The sequence below is a fragment of the Passer domesticus genome, chromosome 1 (assembly GCF_036417665.1).
Source record: "Passer domesticus isolate bPasDom1 chromosome 1, bPasDom1.hap1, whole genome shotgun sequence".
NCBI lineage: Eukaryota > Metazoa > Chordata > Aves > Passeriformes > Passeridae > Passer > Passer domesticus.
Genome location: NC_087474.1, coordinates 42,267,925 through 42,285,680, shown reverse-complemented (window position 1 = coordinate 42,285,680; position 17,756 = coordinate 42,267,925). Strand labels below are relative to the sequence as shown.

General features: G+C 37.3%; 1 protein-coding gene across 10 annotated transcripts in view; it reads right to left on the bottom strand.

The window, feature by feature from the left end:
* NEK11 (NIMA related kinase 11) overlaps positions 1-17,756 on the bottom strand; it is an 81,738-nt gene that overhangs the window by 48,270 nt on the left and 15,712 nt on the right. For 5 of the 10 annotated variants that reach the window (XM_064415993.1, XM_064416001.1, XM_064416006.1 and 2 more), the window contains exons 3-6: positions 16,552-16,717; positions 11,387-11,505; positions 6,184-6,248; positions 5,601-5,727 (exon numbers count right to left, since the gene is read on the bottom strand). In XM_064415993.1, the coding sequence (XP_064272063.1) occupies positions 5,601-5,727; positions 6,184-6,248; positions 11,387-11,505; positions 16,552-16,717 (477 nt within the window). Of the gene's footprint in view, positions 1-5,600; positions 5,728-6,183; positions 6,249-6,479; positions 6,524-11,386; positions 11,508-15,025; positions 15,072-16,551; positions 16,718-17,756 lie in introns of those variants that run through there. The other 5 variants (XM_064416012.1, XM_064416013.1, XM_064416011.1 and 2 more) reach the window with 4 other exon arrangements.

Sequence of the window (17,756 nt, the reverse complement as noted above, 5' to 3'; positions counted from 1 at the left end):
ACAAACATTTTTTTAGAAAATAGGGGAGTTGAGTTTTGCAGGCCTTGGAGGATGCTCAGGTCTTTCTCCAGTCAGGGGTGCTGGCTTGATCAATGATTGACTTGACCAACTTGATCACTTCACTGACTTGGCCTTGATAGACTAGATCAAGGTCATAGAAAATGATAGTGAGAGCCAGATACAGGCCAAGGCTCATCTAAGCAACAGCTTAAATATCTTTGTATTTGACTGTGGTGTTTATAATTTAATCTGTGATTCTAGAAGAAGTCAGAAAATAAAGCATAATGATCAGAAATATGTATGGGAGAATGGATTTCAGGAAAGAGGTATAAAAATCTTTGGAAGTAAATAATGAATAAAGTTTCAATTATTCATTTTGGTTAAAGATGAGGAGTTGTTTTGGTCCATCTGGCAATAAAAGAACAAGAGCAAATAATTTTTAAAAAAAAAATTTAAAAGATTTAAAAAACCCAGAGCCTAGAAATCCAGGCTCTACATTCAGTGCAAATAAGGAAGAAGAGAGAGAATGTTGTGGGGGGAGAACTCCACTCACTGATATATTTCAAGAAAGTACGTGAAAACCATTAGCAGACCATTTTTGCTAAGAACCAACTAAAGAACAACTGCTGAGGTAAATAAATGGTTGCTTAGGTTTTTTTAAGATTTAACTGTCAAACAGCTTTCAAAATTTCAAAATCAGTGAACAGTAAGACACAGATGATAATCTCTACTTATATGTTCAGACTCTGAAACAAGATAATTACTACATGAGAAAATACTTAAAGCAAAAAGAACAACAACAACAAAAAAAAAACCCTATGCACACAGCATCTGAAAGCACCAAATAAAAATGGAAATCAGCCAGAGAGAAGGAAAAAAGAAGGAAAATCCCAACCTGACAGACTGTACTATAACTTATTTTTGCAGAATCAATATGTTTTGGAAGCTGCTTGATTCTGGCAGCTAGAAATTGTTTAATGAGCCATTAGGAACATAAGATTTGACACATCAGGGAAGCTGATTTATTCATGTAGTTTAGTACTCTGTCTACACCTGAGGTGGAGAAAGATTAAAAGAATGCCCAGGGCATTCTGCTGCAGCCAGGGCTGTGAACAGGCTACCCAGGGAAAATCCCATCTGTCCCATGAAAGAAAAAAAAAAAAAAACAGGGAAAAAAAGTAAAGAAAAATTAAGGAAAAATAATAAAGTTTCTTTCTGCAGGATTGAGATCTTTGAAATTAAATAAATATCTCCTAAGCTGAGAAATACTGCCCTGGGTTCCTGAACAAGGCTATTTCTTCCCAAGAGAGCTGCTGAGCTGCAAACACCCAAAGAAATAACAGACAAGCTTTTGGCTCAAAACTGCGTTTCTCAGTTGTGTTTCTACATTTCTGCTCTAAGCACCTTGTGAGGAGCAGGAGGAAATTGCCTCCCAATTCCCATAAGCAATCCGCACATGATCCAAACATATAATTTAATTTCTTTTATAATCTTAGCCTGCATAAGTGCCAATGTTATAAAATTCTAAAATGGTCATTAAACTAGCCAGCCAGCACATTTGCTTTGACAACTCCCTATATTCACTAATGGGTTTGACAAAGTTCCCAAAGAGCACATAATTTCAGAAAAATTGTGGCATGACAAGTTCACGGTGAAGCTACTTATGCTCAATTACATCATAAAATAGAGCATCTGGACAGGCTTCAGTGTGTTCTCCCCAGTCTCAACTGACAGACCTCTAACTGCTTCCTCTTCGGAGAAACCACCCTGAGGCTTTTCTGAGGTTTATGTGCTTACATAAATATTGTCATCCTTTTAACATCTTCTGATCTTTTGTAAAGAACGTTACAGTTCTTCAAAGGTTGTAAGATACAAGTTAGCAGACAAATCATCTGTCAAAATCTGGCAGTACTTGATGGAAGATGGAGTACAATGGATTTACATGTGATTGTGACATCGCTTTGTCTCTGCCGTAGCACTGGAGGCACAGGAATGTCAGCCGAGCCCCAACAACACCAGTGTCACCACAGGGTGTGTGAGGGCAGGAAGGGACACCAGGACAGCAGCACAGCAGCTGGGCTGGACTACCAGTGACACACACACACATCAGGGACTGACCCCTGACCCAGCCTGGCCTCTGGGGCTCTCTCAGTCTCGGCTCAGCTGCCGGCACTGCTCCGACTCTGCTCCATCTGCCGGATCTACAGCGGGAAGCGCCCATGGGCAGAGGGGTGGTGAACTGCCAAACTGAGATCAGATCCCTGAAGAAACTTCTCATCTGGAAAGGAGGAAACCCCAGACTGTGTCACCTGCACAGGCTTTCTCTCATGGCCCAGCCAGTCCATGCTCAGGGATTCTGGGGAAAACGTGAGCCAACTTTAATTTGCCTCCTGTGAATTTAGATTTGACACAAAGCATGGAATGGCAAAGAACTCCAGCCCTGATGTTTCAACCGAAGAAAAACATAAATGCTGCCACTTCTCTGAGCCCAACTGCAGAATTTCCATGGGGAAAAACTGTAAAACATGAAGCTTTTCCCCCATCTATTGACCTTGGGCTATAAAGGACAATACTTCTTGCACCAGCTGCTGCACTGTTAATATTCAAGCCAGTTTTGAAAAGCCATTTGCAGAACATTTCAGTGAACCTGAAAAGTACAGTGTCTCTTTAGAGCACATAAGTAATGCAGCAGAAATTAAGGTCTTTCCAATGAACTGAATTGAACAGTGAGAGGATCATGATAACAAGGTGAGATAGCACTAATTGTCTTTTCCATAAGATATTTTACATTATCTTACGTTTAACATGGGAACAATTGTAAGTCTGAAATTTTGTGTGCAAATTTTTGAGTCCTGCTGGAGATCAGAAAGACAAGTCTGAAGAGAGAATGTCACTTCAGCTGCATATAAAAGACTTGGGCAACTCTTTGAAAGTCCTCAGGGGTCAACAAACAGTGCTGTTTAACATCTCTGTCGGCAACATGGACAGAGGGACTGAGTGTATCTATCTTCAACAAGTTTGCTGACAAGCTGCATGGTATGGTCCACATGCTGGAAGGAAGGGCTTCCAGCCCTCACCCAGAGGGACCTTGGGAGATTGAGAGGTGGAGTTGTGCCAGCCTTATGGAGTACAAGGCAAATTGCAAGGTTCTGCACTTAGGTCACAAATAGAGACTGAGCAGAGAATGGAAAAGCAAGCCTGAAGACAAGGACATTGTTGCTTGATGAAGAACTCTACATGACTTGGCAATGTATGCTGAGAGCCCAGAAAGCCAAGCACATCCTGGGCTGCATCAGAAGCAGTGTGACCAGCAGGCTGAGGAAGGAGATTCTTCCCTCTACTCCACTATTCTGAGACCCCACATGGAGTACTGCATCCAGCTGTGGGCCCTCAAGACAAGAAGGGTGCAGACCTGTTGAGGCAAGTCCTGAGGCGGTTCACAAAGATGATCTGAGGGCTGGAACACCCCTTCCATGGATTCAGGCTGAGTGAGTTGGGGCTGTTCAGCCTGGAGAGTAGAAGGCTCCTGGGAGACCTTTGAGCACCTTGCAGCACATCAAGTCAGAGAGGGTCAGAGGGAGACTTTTTACAAAGGTGGGTAATCGTAGGACAAGGGGTAACAACTTCAAACTGAGAGAGAGTTCAAGGCCAGGCTGGATGGGTCTTTGAGCAGCCTCATCTAGTGGAAAGGGTCCCGGCCCACAGCAGGGGAGTTGGAACAAGATGATCTTTAAGGGCCTTTCCAACCCAAAGCCTTCTATGAGTCTTTGATCCTTCATGAGCAACAAAACCTCCTGTACGGTGGTCCAAGGATTTAATCTCACCTGGAGCCTACAGGGTGGGCTCCCCTGTAAGCTCAGTGTCCTCTTGTCTTTTGGCCCCTGTTAAATGGGGACAGAGGAAAAAAATCAAACAGAATCATCATTAAAAGATTAAAAGACAAGAGTATCAATCAAATATGAGTCCTAATTGGAAGAGTTTTGTGGCTTAAAAAAGAAGGGGTTTGTGGGCTGGGGAAGTTCTGAGTCAGGGCACACCTCCACCTTAGGGCTCCTACAGTGTGGGCCAAGAAGCTCCTGCTGCAGGCAGTTTCATCCTCATGTGAGTGCTCTTGGTAATGCTTTGGAAAGATCACAGAAGGCAGAAAGTATAGCAGAAAGCTGGTAGCTACTGAGTTTGGGATGGGGGGCTTTTTCACTGTTTTTGTAAATTTTGAGTGTGATCAACCCAAGATTTATGAAAGTATTGGACCAAACTCTGATTATGCTTACTCTATACAACTTCAATGATCTATACGGATTGACACTAGTAACCACAAATAGAACTTAAACATGTATTTTACTTTCTATTTGCACTGCAATAAAAGAAATTATTCCTTACGGTAGAAGAGCACAAAAGGCGGGCTTATCTATTCATTTATTTTGACATCTTTTGAAATATTCTCCCAATATATTTTTATTGACTACATGTATTAACTGATATTTGCTACAGATGAACAAGAGAGAATCTGACATTAAATCCATAGCAGTTGGCTACAAAGGCCATGAGATGAGATTCCTGACATATCCATTGACTGAACTGAATATGTCAACTGTGAAAAATGGTTGCTACCACTTGAAAATATAGATGACTGTTCTCCACTTCTAGAATTATGTCCTGCAGCCACAATTTTATTTTGAAAAGGCAGAACTGAGATAAAGCTAGAGTAAATTATCAAGCAATCAAATTATATTACAGGGGCCAAATGTTTTACAAAGGAACTTTCCTGGTTTTAAATATTTATTAAAAAAATTAATCTTCTGATATACATACCTACAGGGAAAAAACCCAAAAAAACCAACACAAACACTATGACAAAATTTAAAAACTCAACACTTTTAACTATAATCTTAAAACATGAGATGCTTTAGGACACACATATAAACAAGCCAGATATTTTTGCTATTCCAAAAAAAAAAAATCATTCTTCGTCTTAGAAGAATTGGAAGAGTACCTGCGCATCTAGAAGATTCCTAAAGTCTTTCAACAGACCTCAGCTCCTAAACTTGATCCTTTAATCATCACCTCAGAAGTTCTGATCTCAAGAATTTATGCCATTTAAATGCAGAACTAACACTTTTCTTTCTACCTTTGAGACTCTTCTAAAACAGAGTGCCTTTTCGTTTCTCTTCTAATACCACAGTTATTCTTATTTTAGCTCCACTTCCAAATACTTTCTTGCTTTTAACATTAGCTAATGTTCTTAAATGTAGTTCCTAAGAAGGTCCTTCTGCTATCCTCTCAGCCAGAATCACTTTGCTCATCCACCTAAAGCTTCACAGAAAGTTGCTTCTTTCAATTCACCTATCTCAATTCAAGAAAAAAAGATATTTCCCCCTTCCTAGAAAAACCTGAACTTTGTCTACAATCATTCTGTATCACATCAGAGAATGGACCTGAATCTTATTCTCCTTTAAAGTCTCAGATAACCCAGAATAAAAGCCAACTATATACTTCTTAAGGGCAAGGCTTCAGATTGCAACATTTGATCCTAATGCCCTGAAATAGTTTTAGTGGAGATAAATGCCTAATCCAACCAAAATAGCACTATGACTACTCACCAAATGTCAGATTTTGTATTATATCCCTGGTGCTTCAGTACTTCTGGACTCATGTAGTATGGTGTCCCAGTAAAAGTAGTTGCAAGATCACATGAACCCATCAAAAGACAAGAAACCCCAAAGTCTCCTAAAAATATCAGGAGAAAAAATAATCTATTAATATAAACATATATGTATTCCTAATTTTTTTATTGTCAGACATGATAAAGTGACTGTACATCCAGAAAATTCTGCTAGTATTTAAAAAAATGGGAAAAACTATTTTCTATAATTCTTCAGAATTAAAACATCACAGAAGCAAAATATCATATAACAACGTGGGTTTGAAGAGGCTTCAGAAGGTCATCTGATTCAAACTCCTGGCTCAAAGTTAAATGGGACTGCTCAGGTCCAGGCCCAGCCAAGCATTCTCAAGGCTAGAGATTTCACTGCCTCTCCTGTGTCTGACTGTCAAATAAATGTTTGACTACAAATCAAAATACTATTTCAGACATGATTTTCTTTAAATCTCCTTATTGACAAAATGTCTGCTGGGCTGTTCTATCACATGAAAATATATATTTTAAAAGTATGGAAATCTCACCAATTTTAAGAAGATTATCTTTCAAAAATATATTCTTGGCTTTCAAATCTCTGTGAAGTATCCGTCTGGAATAGAAAAAGAAATTCAACCTCACCCAGCTGGAATCATTGAGAGTCATGTATTCAGTATTTCAGGTATTTAACTTCAGCCCTTTTCAGAAAGGCCAGCCCACCACTGCTAGGGTCTAACTCTGCCAGTGACAATCCATGGACAATGGCATTAAGGAGCTTCACAGAGGTGCATTCACAGGCACCCCCATGCAGGGTGAGAGCCTCAGCAGGATAATAAAAATATACCTGGGGATCCCAGCTGAAGAATACAGATACAGACACAGCATGAGCTGCAGAGGAAGGGAGAAAAGATGAGTCAGATAGGAAGACATGCCTAAGAGCATTACATCTTATTTTCTGCCAGGAGAATGAGATGTCTCACAAGAGAATAACAGATGAGAGAAACAGCAATAAGAGCTTCTCAAAGCTAAGGGAAGACTCCTACAAAACAAACGTATTACTTCAAAGACAAATATGTATATAGCCTAAGCTAGTAGTTCAATTTTTTACAGTAACAGTGTGGAAGATGAAAGACCTTTACAAAGACAAAGATTAAAAGGGAAAGGAACAGAACAATTAGCTTTTACAGACTTATTTTTCCACCAGAGTTTGAAACAAAAACCATTATAACCTACACACCATGTAAGGACATACAGAATCTTCTTAATTTCTATAGGTCTTACATGTGTGACAGTAAATCTGCAGCCCCTTAGGAAAGCAAAGTATCTCTGTGGTATGGAAAACATATCCTAAATTAATTCTTGTTAATAAAGCTTCCAAAAGCATTGCTGTCTATAACCTCACCTAAACTAGAATTCATCCACTTTGAAATTATTATTAACACACAGGATTAGTCATCAGCTCTGCTCAGGAGGAGGTTAGAATGGCATTAGGTACATACTGGCTACAGAAACTGTATTTCCTAATGCAAATGCAGTAGTCATTCAGCCATTTGGATCATGGAAAGAAAGAAACTAATGCTCTAAGATTTTTGAGGGCAGCAAAACCAAATACGGTACTCAGTTTCAATTTTTTGAGCAATCTTCAGGGATTATCTCAAATTTGAATTATAAATGTCTTAGGCATTGATATAATCAAATTATTTCCAAAATAGTTTCTATATTAAGATTAGAAAATATGCATTCTACAGCAAAATTTAAATACCCAATTCTGTCCACAACTAATTTGAAAATATTTTTTGCAGTAGGAGAAAAAAATAAGCAATTTAATATACTCAGTTCACAAATGGAAAAAGAAAAAGCATGAAAAATAATACTAGGCTGCATTGCAGTATGTACACAGACTGGGCATGAAAAAAAAATTCTATTTTTATGGGCAAAGGAAAGGAATTCTTCATGTTTCTTATAGCAATCTTTTTTCACTTTTTCTTTCAATTTTTTTGTCCTGCAAGTAATACCTTTCATTAGAAAAAGGTTTGCACACTGGGAAAAATGACATTTTTATTCAATATTCCTCCACCCATATTTATAAAATATTGTTTATAAATAATTTGTTCTCTATTTGACAACTTCTCTGAACAACACACATACACTCATACAATACATCAGTAAGGAAATTAAACTAAGGTGATATTTGTTAATCTTTCATAAGTATATATATATCTGTACATATACATACACACACACTTTTACAGAAATCTTGCTGTGTTAATTGAGATTCATAAGGACTTTCTTTACCATTCATCACACAGAGCCTTTAAAAGAACTTGCTTTCACTGAGTTAAATTATTCTTGCACATTGTTGCTGAAAATTGGTGGATTTCAACCTTCTTTTAATAGTATTCCTTTTTAGAAATATAACCACAGAATTTTTGAACCTGAAACTTTCCTGAATACCTATCATTGTAATGACAGGTATATTGAAGTAAAAGAATGATCCAGAATGCTTTCAGTAGCATATTATTTGAAAAGGAGATGGAAAAAAAATGTTTGGATCACATTAGTCTGAATTACAATGTAATGCTATTGTAATTTTGCAACATATTGATGAAAATGTTATGTATTTTATTTGCATTACCAAAAATTATGAGATGCTTTCATATATTTCAAATATATGGGATGATTTTTTTCAGCTTTCCATGATGATATCTCTCACTGCAATGCAACTTATTCTGCTGTGATATGTCTGAAGATAAACAAGGTACCAGCTGAAAACTCACCTGAAAAGAATTCTTTAATACTAGGAAGAAATTAATATCAAGCCTGCACTGTAAATCCAGTTAAAGAATCAGAGAAACTTTTTTATTGTAGGAAAAGACAGACCTATAAAGGCAACATGAATTAACTGGGCTCCAGCAGAACTTTACTTGATGGACAGTGAAGCGGTTATTGAGTAGTTATTTTGGGTAGAAATTAACACTTGAGGACAGTTTCAAATCTGGGCCGTAAATATACCCATATCTGTGCTCTGTAGAGTACCTGCTTGCTGGCTCAAAGTCACAAGAGAACAGGACAAGCCCTGAGCAGTGGGCAGCCTCCTTGAATGAAGCTCTGCCTGTAACAGAATGAGCTGCAAGTGAAGGTGAGGGAAGCTGAAGTACAGCACTGCTGTGAAATCATGCACAGTTAATTTCTCTTCCTCTATCTGAAGAACTCTGCAGAAGAGTAAGAAGCTCTCTGTGAGTCTGAACCCTGCATTATCTGCTGTTTGCATAAAGACTAACCTTATAAAACTCTGTGCTCATAAATTCTTCATAAAGGTTAGCAAAATGATGGGCAACATAACGGCCAGCCTTATTCAAATTGAGGTTAAATGAATCAATGGCCTCATTGCCTGATTGCTGTGGCATTAATTTTGTGCACTGACATGCAGTGGGCTGTGTGTACTATGAGACACTACAGGATGGTTTCATGCTAAAGGTCTCCATTGAGATAAGACCATTGAACTGTGTTCTCTCTCTTTAACTTCTCCCTTTCTTTATATCAAAGACAGATGAGGATTGAATCTATTCATTTCTAGATAACTTTGATCTCAAGTTTCAAATTTAAAATTTAAAAAAATTATATTAAGTTTCCAGCACAGGAGTTTTCAAAAAGTGTGGAACTAAAGTTGTGCAAGAAGGACAAGTGAATAGTCTATGTTTAAAACCATAAAAATAATTTTTGCTGCTCTGGGAAAGCAAAAAAACAAAAAAAAAAAAAAAACCAAAAAAAAAAAAACACAAAAAAAAAAACCTCATAGCCACAAAATCTGAGTTTTCTTAGGAATGGCATGGGGAAGGACCAACCCACAGGCTGTAAACACTTCAAGCTTCTAATTCTAGGGAAAATCTTTCTTTGCATTAGAACATAATTCAACCATATATTAGAGTTTTTTCCATGTCACTAGAGAAGAAATCATGCATGACTCCTGTATAAAGAAACAGAGGGCTGTTATTATGGTTTAGTATTTCAAATTTCTGTAGGTAGTTTAAAATTCTTTTAAGCCTAAACTTTTCCATTTAAGCTACTGTTTGACTCTGTACAATAAGAAATAAGTTATATACATATAGCCAAATAATACAAAATACAAATAAATATATATAAATTAAAACTGTCAAGTTATTTGTAAGTGTCTGGAGAGGTACTATTAGCTATGACTGAAAAGGAGAAAATAAAATCCTGTTTGGAAAATCAAATTGCTTTAATTGAAGAGCTAACTGACTTCACAGGAAATCAAATGTTACATATATATTTACCAAATAAAGTTTCTTTTTAGGAACTTATTTGAGAACAAGTAGAAAATAAGTAAAAGAGAGAGAAGAGATAAAAGAGGAATAAGAAAATACAGAAAATGAAAGACAAAAATAGTAACTCACAGAACAAAAGTAGCTCAGTTGGAAGGGGCCTACAATGACCATCAGGCCAAATGCAATGTTTATATTATTATTCTGCACAATGCATCTTCTAAACACAGATGTTAAAGAAAGGATTTTGCCAAAAGAGGACTTTCCAGGGCACCAAAACTTTTAATGAAAAGTTGATAAATTGAAGTTCAAGGGAGAAAAAAAACCCAAATCACACTGATTTGGGGTTTAGTGTGATTTAGTTTACTTCAGTTAAACTGTCAGGATATTTATTTCCATTTCCCTCTGTCCTTTTGGCCTGAGGTGAATGCTGAAGAGCACAGCAACCCAAGAGAGTTCTCTTTGTGTCCTCCCATCACTGGCAGGGCAGCATTTCATGTGCAAGCCCTAGATAAATTGGCATTTAGGAACAAAAATGCTCTTGCATCTTGGGCAGCAATTTCACTCTGCCCTTCTCCCTCTACAGTCTGACACTGGCAAAAAACTCATTAGGCATCCATCAGTTTAGGTCAAATACATCCCACACACTTAACTCCAGTTCAGCTCAGGACTGGTTGCTCTTGACAACAGGTGACCTCTCTACCTACTGCTTGGTTGTACCTAAAATTCAGGCAAGCAAATTTTTCCCAATCTTTGCACAGGATGGCACAGAAAGGGACCAGACAGGCATTGTACATGTCCAGCACATTGGCAATAAGGAAAATTACAAAGGGTAATCTTTCCATCACTGCAGTCAGCCTTTCTAAATCACACTGCAGGCAAGAGCTAAACTCATGGAGATGACCAGGTGGATATTCATCTACATACATTACCCCTGCTCCAACCATGTGTGATCTCCTCATATCTGGATGACCTGCAGTAATTTTTTAAGTTAATCTTTGATGTGCTATCAAAAGTGACATCTCTTCTCAAAGAATGCATGTATGTAACTCCACTGATTTTACTGGGAGTCCATCAAGCATATCCATTGGATGCTTCACATTAAATATGTGCAGGATGGGCTTCTTGACTCCCCTTTAAAAAGATAACTTTGGTTTTGTGATTTGTTTTAACTTTTAATTCATTTTCTTCTAACAATATTGAACTATTTCTACTGTGCTCCATTTTCCATTTGGCTGTGAAAAAAGCATGTCTAAATGCTGGAAGACATTTACCATTGTCCTGCTAAAAGGTGTAATGCATAATGTTCCTGCAGGGTAGATAATTAATTACACTTGAGGTATCTGACATAAACTAACTACAGTGTTTGGTGAACAGAACTTTCATTTCTGTTTGAATACCTCCAACTAGTCAGTAAGTCCACTCAGTCCCCTCCCAAGCTAAATGCTCTCATATTAAATGTCTGTACCTTTCATGCATGTAGTTGACTCCGAGTAACAACTGTATAAACCAGTCTATTACTTGACTTTGAGTGAACATCTTCCCAGAATCTTTGTACTCTTGAATTTTAAAGTCTAGATCTCCACCCTGAAAAATATCACAACATATTTGTACATTTAAGGTAAGTTTTCAAAATGCTATCTCCTTCATCATAGTACAGGACTCCACTTCCTTAGACCTTCAGGCATCCTATCATGTAGGTCTGTAAAATCAATATATGCACGTGAATTCTGAAATCTAGCACCAAAAGCATAAACAAGTGAGGATCAAAATGGTATCAACCAGTCTGGCTTTGTTGTTTTCTCTTAGTGTCACACAAGATCACCAAAGTTTCCAACTCTTCTTCCTTCATGTCAGCCAACTTCAGCATCCGAGCAGGTCAGCCCAAACCTTTACAGGAATACACACCTGTTTAGTGCAATTATCTCTGTCATCTAGTTGCCTGCCTTTGGAAGGGATGGATCACGTTGTAGGAATACTGTTTCTCTGCAAAGATTTATGATGAGGGCCTACATTGACTGACTATGACACAGACACTTAGGAAGGTAAAATTAATCTGCCCTGACCGGTCTGAGTAAGTTCATTAATTTGAGAAAAGCATTTCCACTCCAATCAAACAATGCATACTCAAGTGGCATTCATTTATTATGTTATAATAACCATGTCAGCATCAAAGCAACCATGTTGTTCTCTTAAGAATTAAAATACAGTCTCTTTAATTATGATACTTCGCCCACTTTCAAACTTTTACCAGAAACAAAGCAGATTTAAAAGCGTCAAGAATATGTAGCATATGTTATTGTGATTCTTCATTAAAACAACAACTGACCTTGAAGTAGCACTAGGAATGGAACAATAGGACACAGCAGGGAGTGCCAATAAACCAGAAAACATATCCAGAAAAAGACCACTTGAAAACTGTAATCCAGATATTTGCAAATACCAGTTGTACAACAACACAATGAAAGAAGATATTGAGACTTCCAGGAAACTCATTCTTTTTGCTCAAAAAAATAAAAGTGGTTGTCAGCTGATTGTTTATCCAGTTTATAAAATAAATTAATTTTCCCTACAAGAATGCACACACATTAATGGTAAGCAATGTGTTGAGGTAGCTAACCCCAAAGCAAAGGGGCTGTGACTCTGATTACATTCTAGTCACTAATTACCTTACATCAGGACAGCTTATTAGCCATAAATCATTATTTTTACATTATACATTCCACAGAAGCTTTATGTGCCATATACAAGAAACTATTTTGCCAGTACAACTGTACAGTACCATCATTTCCCATCATATCCCTGTATTCCTCTGCACTGTTGACTCTCACCATTTTATGTCTTCAGCATTTCTTGGTTTTCTGTTCCAAACACCAGTGCTTTTTAGTGCTGCTACAAAATAAGCACATTCTGTCCTTGCAGATCTATATATTCTTGTGCTTCTGACATGAGTTTACAGTAATTTCTATGGATTTCTAAGTTACAACATTCCAAACTGTGTTAAAACAAAGCAAATCTGTTTTGTCATCTATCAAAAATGTGTTCCTTGACAATGTCCTGCAATTTTTTAATTGAAATGTCTGAATCATCTGATACACTAGGGAAGGGAATATGGGTTCAGCTCTCCATCTGGTGCCCTACTGCAGCCCAGAGAGAAGCTCTTCTGGGAACTTGGAACTCTCAGCAGCTGCTTCCCTTTTGCAACTCCAAATGTTCAGCAGCTTCCCTCTGGTGGCTTGCAGCAGAGAAGAGGAAAGAAAGAAAGAAAGAAAGAAAGAAAAATTCTTGCTGGGTAGTCCATTGCATGGCAGCCAGATGGGCTGTGGCTCAGTCTACTCACGCACCTTGAAAACAATGAGTCATTGTTATAAAATAAACTGTTCCAGACAGAAGCCCCAAACCATCCAGAGCCCAGGACTGAGGGGGTGCTCAAACATGTGTCAGCTGGCTGCTGGCCTCAGGAGACTGTGTACTATCCAGGTGAGGACAGATGAAGTGAAGCAGGCTCCAATCACCTTTTCTCCCTGACCCAATGTGTCCCCTCTCACAATAACACACTGCCGTGAAAAATGCAAAGTACTTGCAGCACCTACAGAGTTATGGCAGTGAATATTCTGAAGCTGACAGGCAATTCCTGCAAAAGGTCTAAGGAGAACAAAAGCACTTGGATAATGCACTACATGTGCCCTCACATAACTGCATAGCTTTTTATCTTCAAGCAGAGAAGAGTAGTCTCAATGTCCTACAATTAATTTACCCTTGATTTTTTTGTCTAAAAAAATGAAAACAAAAATACATCATAAAAGATTTGCTGAAGTACTGCTCCTGTGAAACTAAAAAAATGTTAACCAATTTCACATTTTGGAAGGTCAGTCTAACGAAGCTCATAAGGAATTCAACAGTTTAACAAATTAAGTACACATGGAGTTTCCAAGCTGCAGTTTCTATTTAAATATCAGAGTACCAAACACACCAGTAAATTATCTAAAACAGCTTAGCGTCTAGAGCTGATAACGTGAACAGGCATTGACTGCTTTAGTTATTCCTTTTGCTCAGATTTCCTTAGCATATGTGTACTCACATCACAGCTGAGACCGAAGTCAAGAGACATAAATAATTGGCTGGGGGAAAAGTACAAGGAGTTCTGCTTTATAATACATTAAAATGATGCAATTTTAAAAGTAACTGCTTTGTGAAAACTGTATATTATTGAAGTCAAATTTGTACTATAAAATGAAATCCAAGGTTCATTAAGGAATTTTTGTTTGAAACCAATCTTAGCTGATAATGTTTATACTATCCACAAGATTTTCATTTGGGGAAAGTGTCTAAGAAGCTCAACAAGTAAGACCAAAACAGAACAAATATACTTTTCTATAATTTTAAATTCAGTTGTAATAAAAGATGTAAGCTGAGCCATGGAGACCAATGTCACTGGTTTTCTTTCACAGGACAAGGTACAGAACGGGGCAGCTGCACTGGAGGCTCGCTCCATGCTACTCATGCCAGAATGAACAAAGCACCGTGGCTAATGAATAAGTCACAGTACTTTGGAGAAAACAGAATAGAGCTCAGGGGGGTAGTTCCGTTTCCATGCCAACTTAATGTGTGCTCTTTGTTTTGAGCCTGCCCAAGAGTAGCAATTACTGCCAATCTGGTAATTATTCTACGCATGAGAGACAGAACATACTAGACTTCCAAGCAAGAATCAGGTAGTACTACATTTTTCTCATTCTCAATTTATGGATGGTTTAAACAGGCATCTTTTAGGTCAAAACACCCAAATCCCACCACATTCAAAGGCAGGTTATAGATAGGTAAATACAAAAGTATACCTTCTGGAAATACTCCCACTAAAATAGAAAAGAAACTTTATACCACCGTGTGCAACTTTGCTTTGTACTGAGCATTCGATGAAATACGTTGTAATGGCATAAATGCAATGATACCACGGAACCTGACCTTTGGGGAAAAGTCAGAAGCACATCCTATTGGGCCAGGTGTCATCCTGACCTCACCTAGCAGACTCAAAACTGAAAAGATTCAGTGCATAGCCAATTAATCCATTTTCTCTTCCTTTACCTGCCTTGCTGTAATACATTCTCACCTGCTTGAGGATGTGACTCCCAAATCTTAGGGTAACTCCGTACCAAAATATGTCATGTAAGGTAGTTTATATTGCCTGTATAAAAAAACCCCAAAGCTCCAATAAGTGATGCTTGTGATTACTCTGCTATCACATGCCCTTTTTTATTCACCTATAACTTTATGCCAAATGAACAAAAAAAAAAAAGGAGTCAAAAGTGAAAAGCAGTGAATAGAGAAAAAACACTATAGTGCTGCTGAAATAGGCTCCTTTATTCCTACATCTTTAATTGTGCTGCTGAAATAGGTTCCTTTATTCCTACATCTTTAATTGATCTGGTATTAGGTCATTTTGTACTGCTAGTAGAGAGAAAACTGTAAGTGCATGGGAATAGCTGGACAGTTAGAATAATCCTTCAGTCCTGAGCTCTGGATTTCCTCAAAGAGCTGACAATATTCTCAAACCCCAGCTGTCAAACATTCAGGGAGTGGCACAAAAAGCTTCTGCATGTGTTAAAATAGTATGTGAACACATACTCAGATTGTATCACAGAACTGAACATTTCAGATTTAATTTTTAAATATCCCAGCAATAAATATGCATTTAACTATCATTAAAGAAAGCTTCCAAGGAAGAAACAAATGACAGGAATGGTGCTTGTTTAATTATGCCCATGAAAGCTAAAGTCTTGAAGAAGTGTGATTAGTTAAGTCAAATCTGATTTGTATGCAGGTAACCCAGTAGTCTAAGTTCATTATCTTCCACAGCTTTTCAGCATGTCTAGCAGAGCACAACTGAAGAGTTTGCTTCACAGTTTCATAAAAAGATCACTTTATGTATGACAGATTTTTTGTGAAAGAACACATTTATATTTAATACAAAGTAGGCGCTTGTTTTATATAAACTACTAAAAACTGGCTTAAATATGCTTAAATTCTTATTTGAAAGCTTTACAACAGATTCCAGCAAAATGTTCTTAAACCAAATGCTGGAGTCAAAAAAATTTATGGTAACTATATTGTAGAAAATCCTGCTTTAATATTTGTATCCACTGCACTCTGGTCTTTGACTCCCACCGATTTTCATTTTATAAAGCCAATGTTGCTGCCAAACTCATCATCCATGTGATCAGGCTTAAGCTTGTAATCACCTCCAAACCACAAGCAAGTTTTCCCTTCCTCATTTATATCAGATTTTATTTCGTGCCCCCATGCCCACAATCTCCTCCTCTCTCACCTATCACATGCAAGTGGTACAACTTTTCTGAGTTCTCCTACAGATCTGGCAGCATGTCTTTCTTGTAGCCCTTGTAAAAACAAAAGAACTTGCACACAAAATTACCTATTTCTTCTTCTGTGGTTTATTTGTCTATGAGTCTCATCTGAGCAGGTAACATTCCTTATCTGAAAAGAACACACCTAACAAGTAGAAGGTGATGCCACAAGGAACAATTAAAGACTAAAATTCAAAGTTAAATATTTTATAAAATGGCTTCTTAGAAGACCCTATTTTAATACACACATGTTTTCAAATTTCTTCAGTCTCACCTCACAATATTCAGTGATAATGCAGAAACTATCTCGCTCCACAAAGCTTGCATAAAATTTGACAATGGCTGGATGGTCTAATTTGGAGAGTAGTTGTGCTTCCAGATTTGCTTCAACTGTTTCATTAGGCTTTAGGTTTCCTACAGAGATTTCCTTTAGGACCTTTCTAGAGGGGGAAAAAAAGGAAATGTTTATATTAATAAAACTAGAAAAATATGTAACATTCAAAATGCCATTAAAATTTCATTAAATGCAAAATAGTAACATTGACCACCTATTGACAACATGAAATGATGAGGCAAATATGGGTAAACAATAGGAATGCATTAAAAATCAAACAAATATGCTAGTCACCATATAGATTAAGCAACATATTAAAAATACTGTTTTGAAATATTTCTCCCACTAATTACCTACTGCACTGTTTTCTTAAGAACATGTTTTCAGTGCTATGGATTACTGCATAATAACAAACATAAACAAAAAATCAAATCTAAGTGATTTCAAACCCACTCAGAGCATATGGTCAAGATTCATATATTAAATAAGGAGCAGCAAGAAACTGCATTTGCAGCTTCTGCCCAAGTCTCTCCATGGAGGCATGAGAAAAATCACAGAGAGTAATATTTCTGTGGCTGTGTTTCCGGTGATAAACTCAGGCTGTCCATTTTTTTTTTCCTAAAGATCAGTCTGTCCTTTGCCTGAGCATGAGTGAAAAATACAAATCTAGATTTGGGGCTGGAATTTAATTATACTGTTTGAATGATTTTTAATCCTTTAGCATTTAACGTTTGTTTAGGAAGACCCTAAATCCCAGGGAAAATGTTGAGAAAATGTAGGAATTTTTAATATTCTGCAATCTTAACATATGAATGTGCCATAGGAGAATTTGTAGTTCAGAATTAGCTCTATACAGAAGCTGGAATAGGGATGTTTAATGTTAACTTGACCTGGAAAAATATAAGGGAAAATATAGTGCAGGGCACTATAAGAAAGCACATTTTGCCATGATTTTCCTGATGAAATGTTAAAAAGACAATGCAACATATTCCACTTCTATTTAGTTTACCAGTTAATGAAAAATAGATGATAGGTCTTTTCCAAAGGAGATATTGAAGACTATTAGAGAATATAATGTTTGTTTACTGAAACAAAGTGGTGAATTTCCCCAAACTTTTCAATACATGAAAGGCAAGTTTCAGACT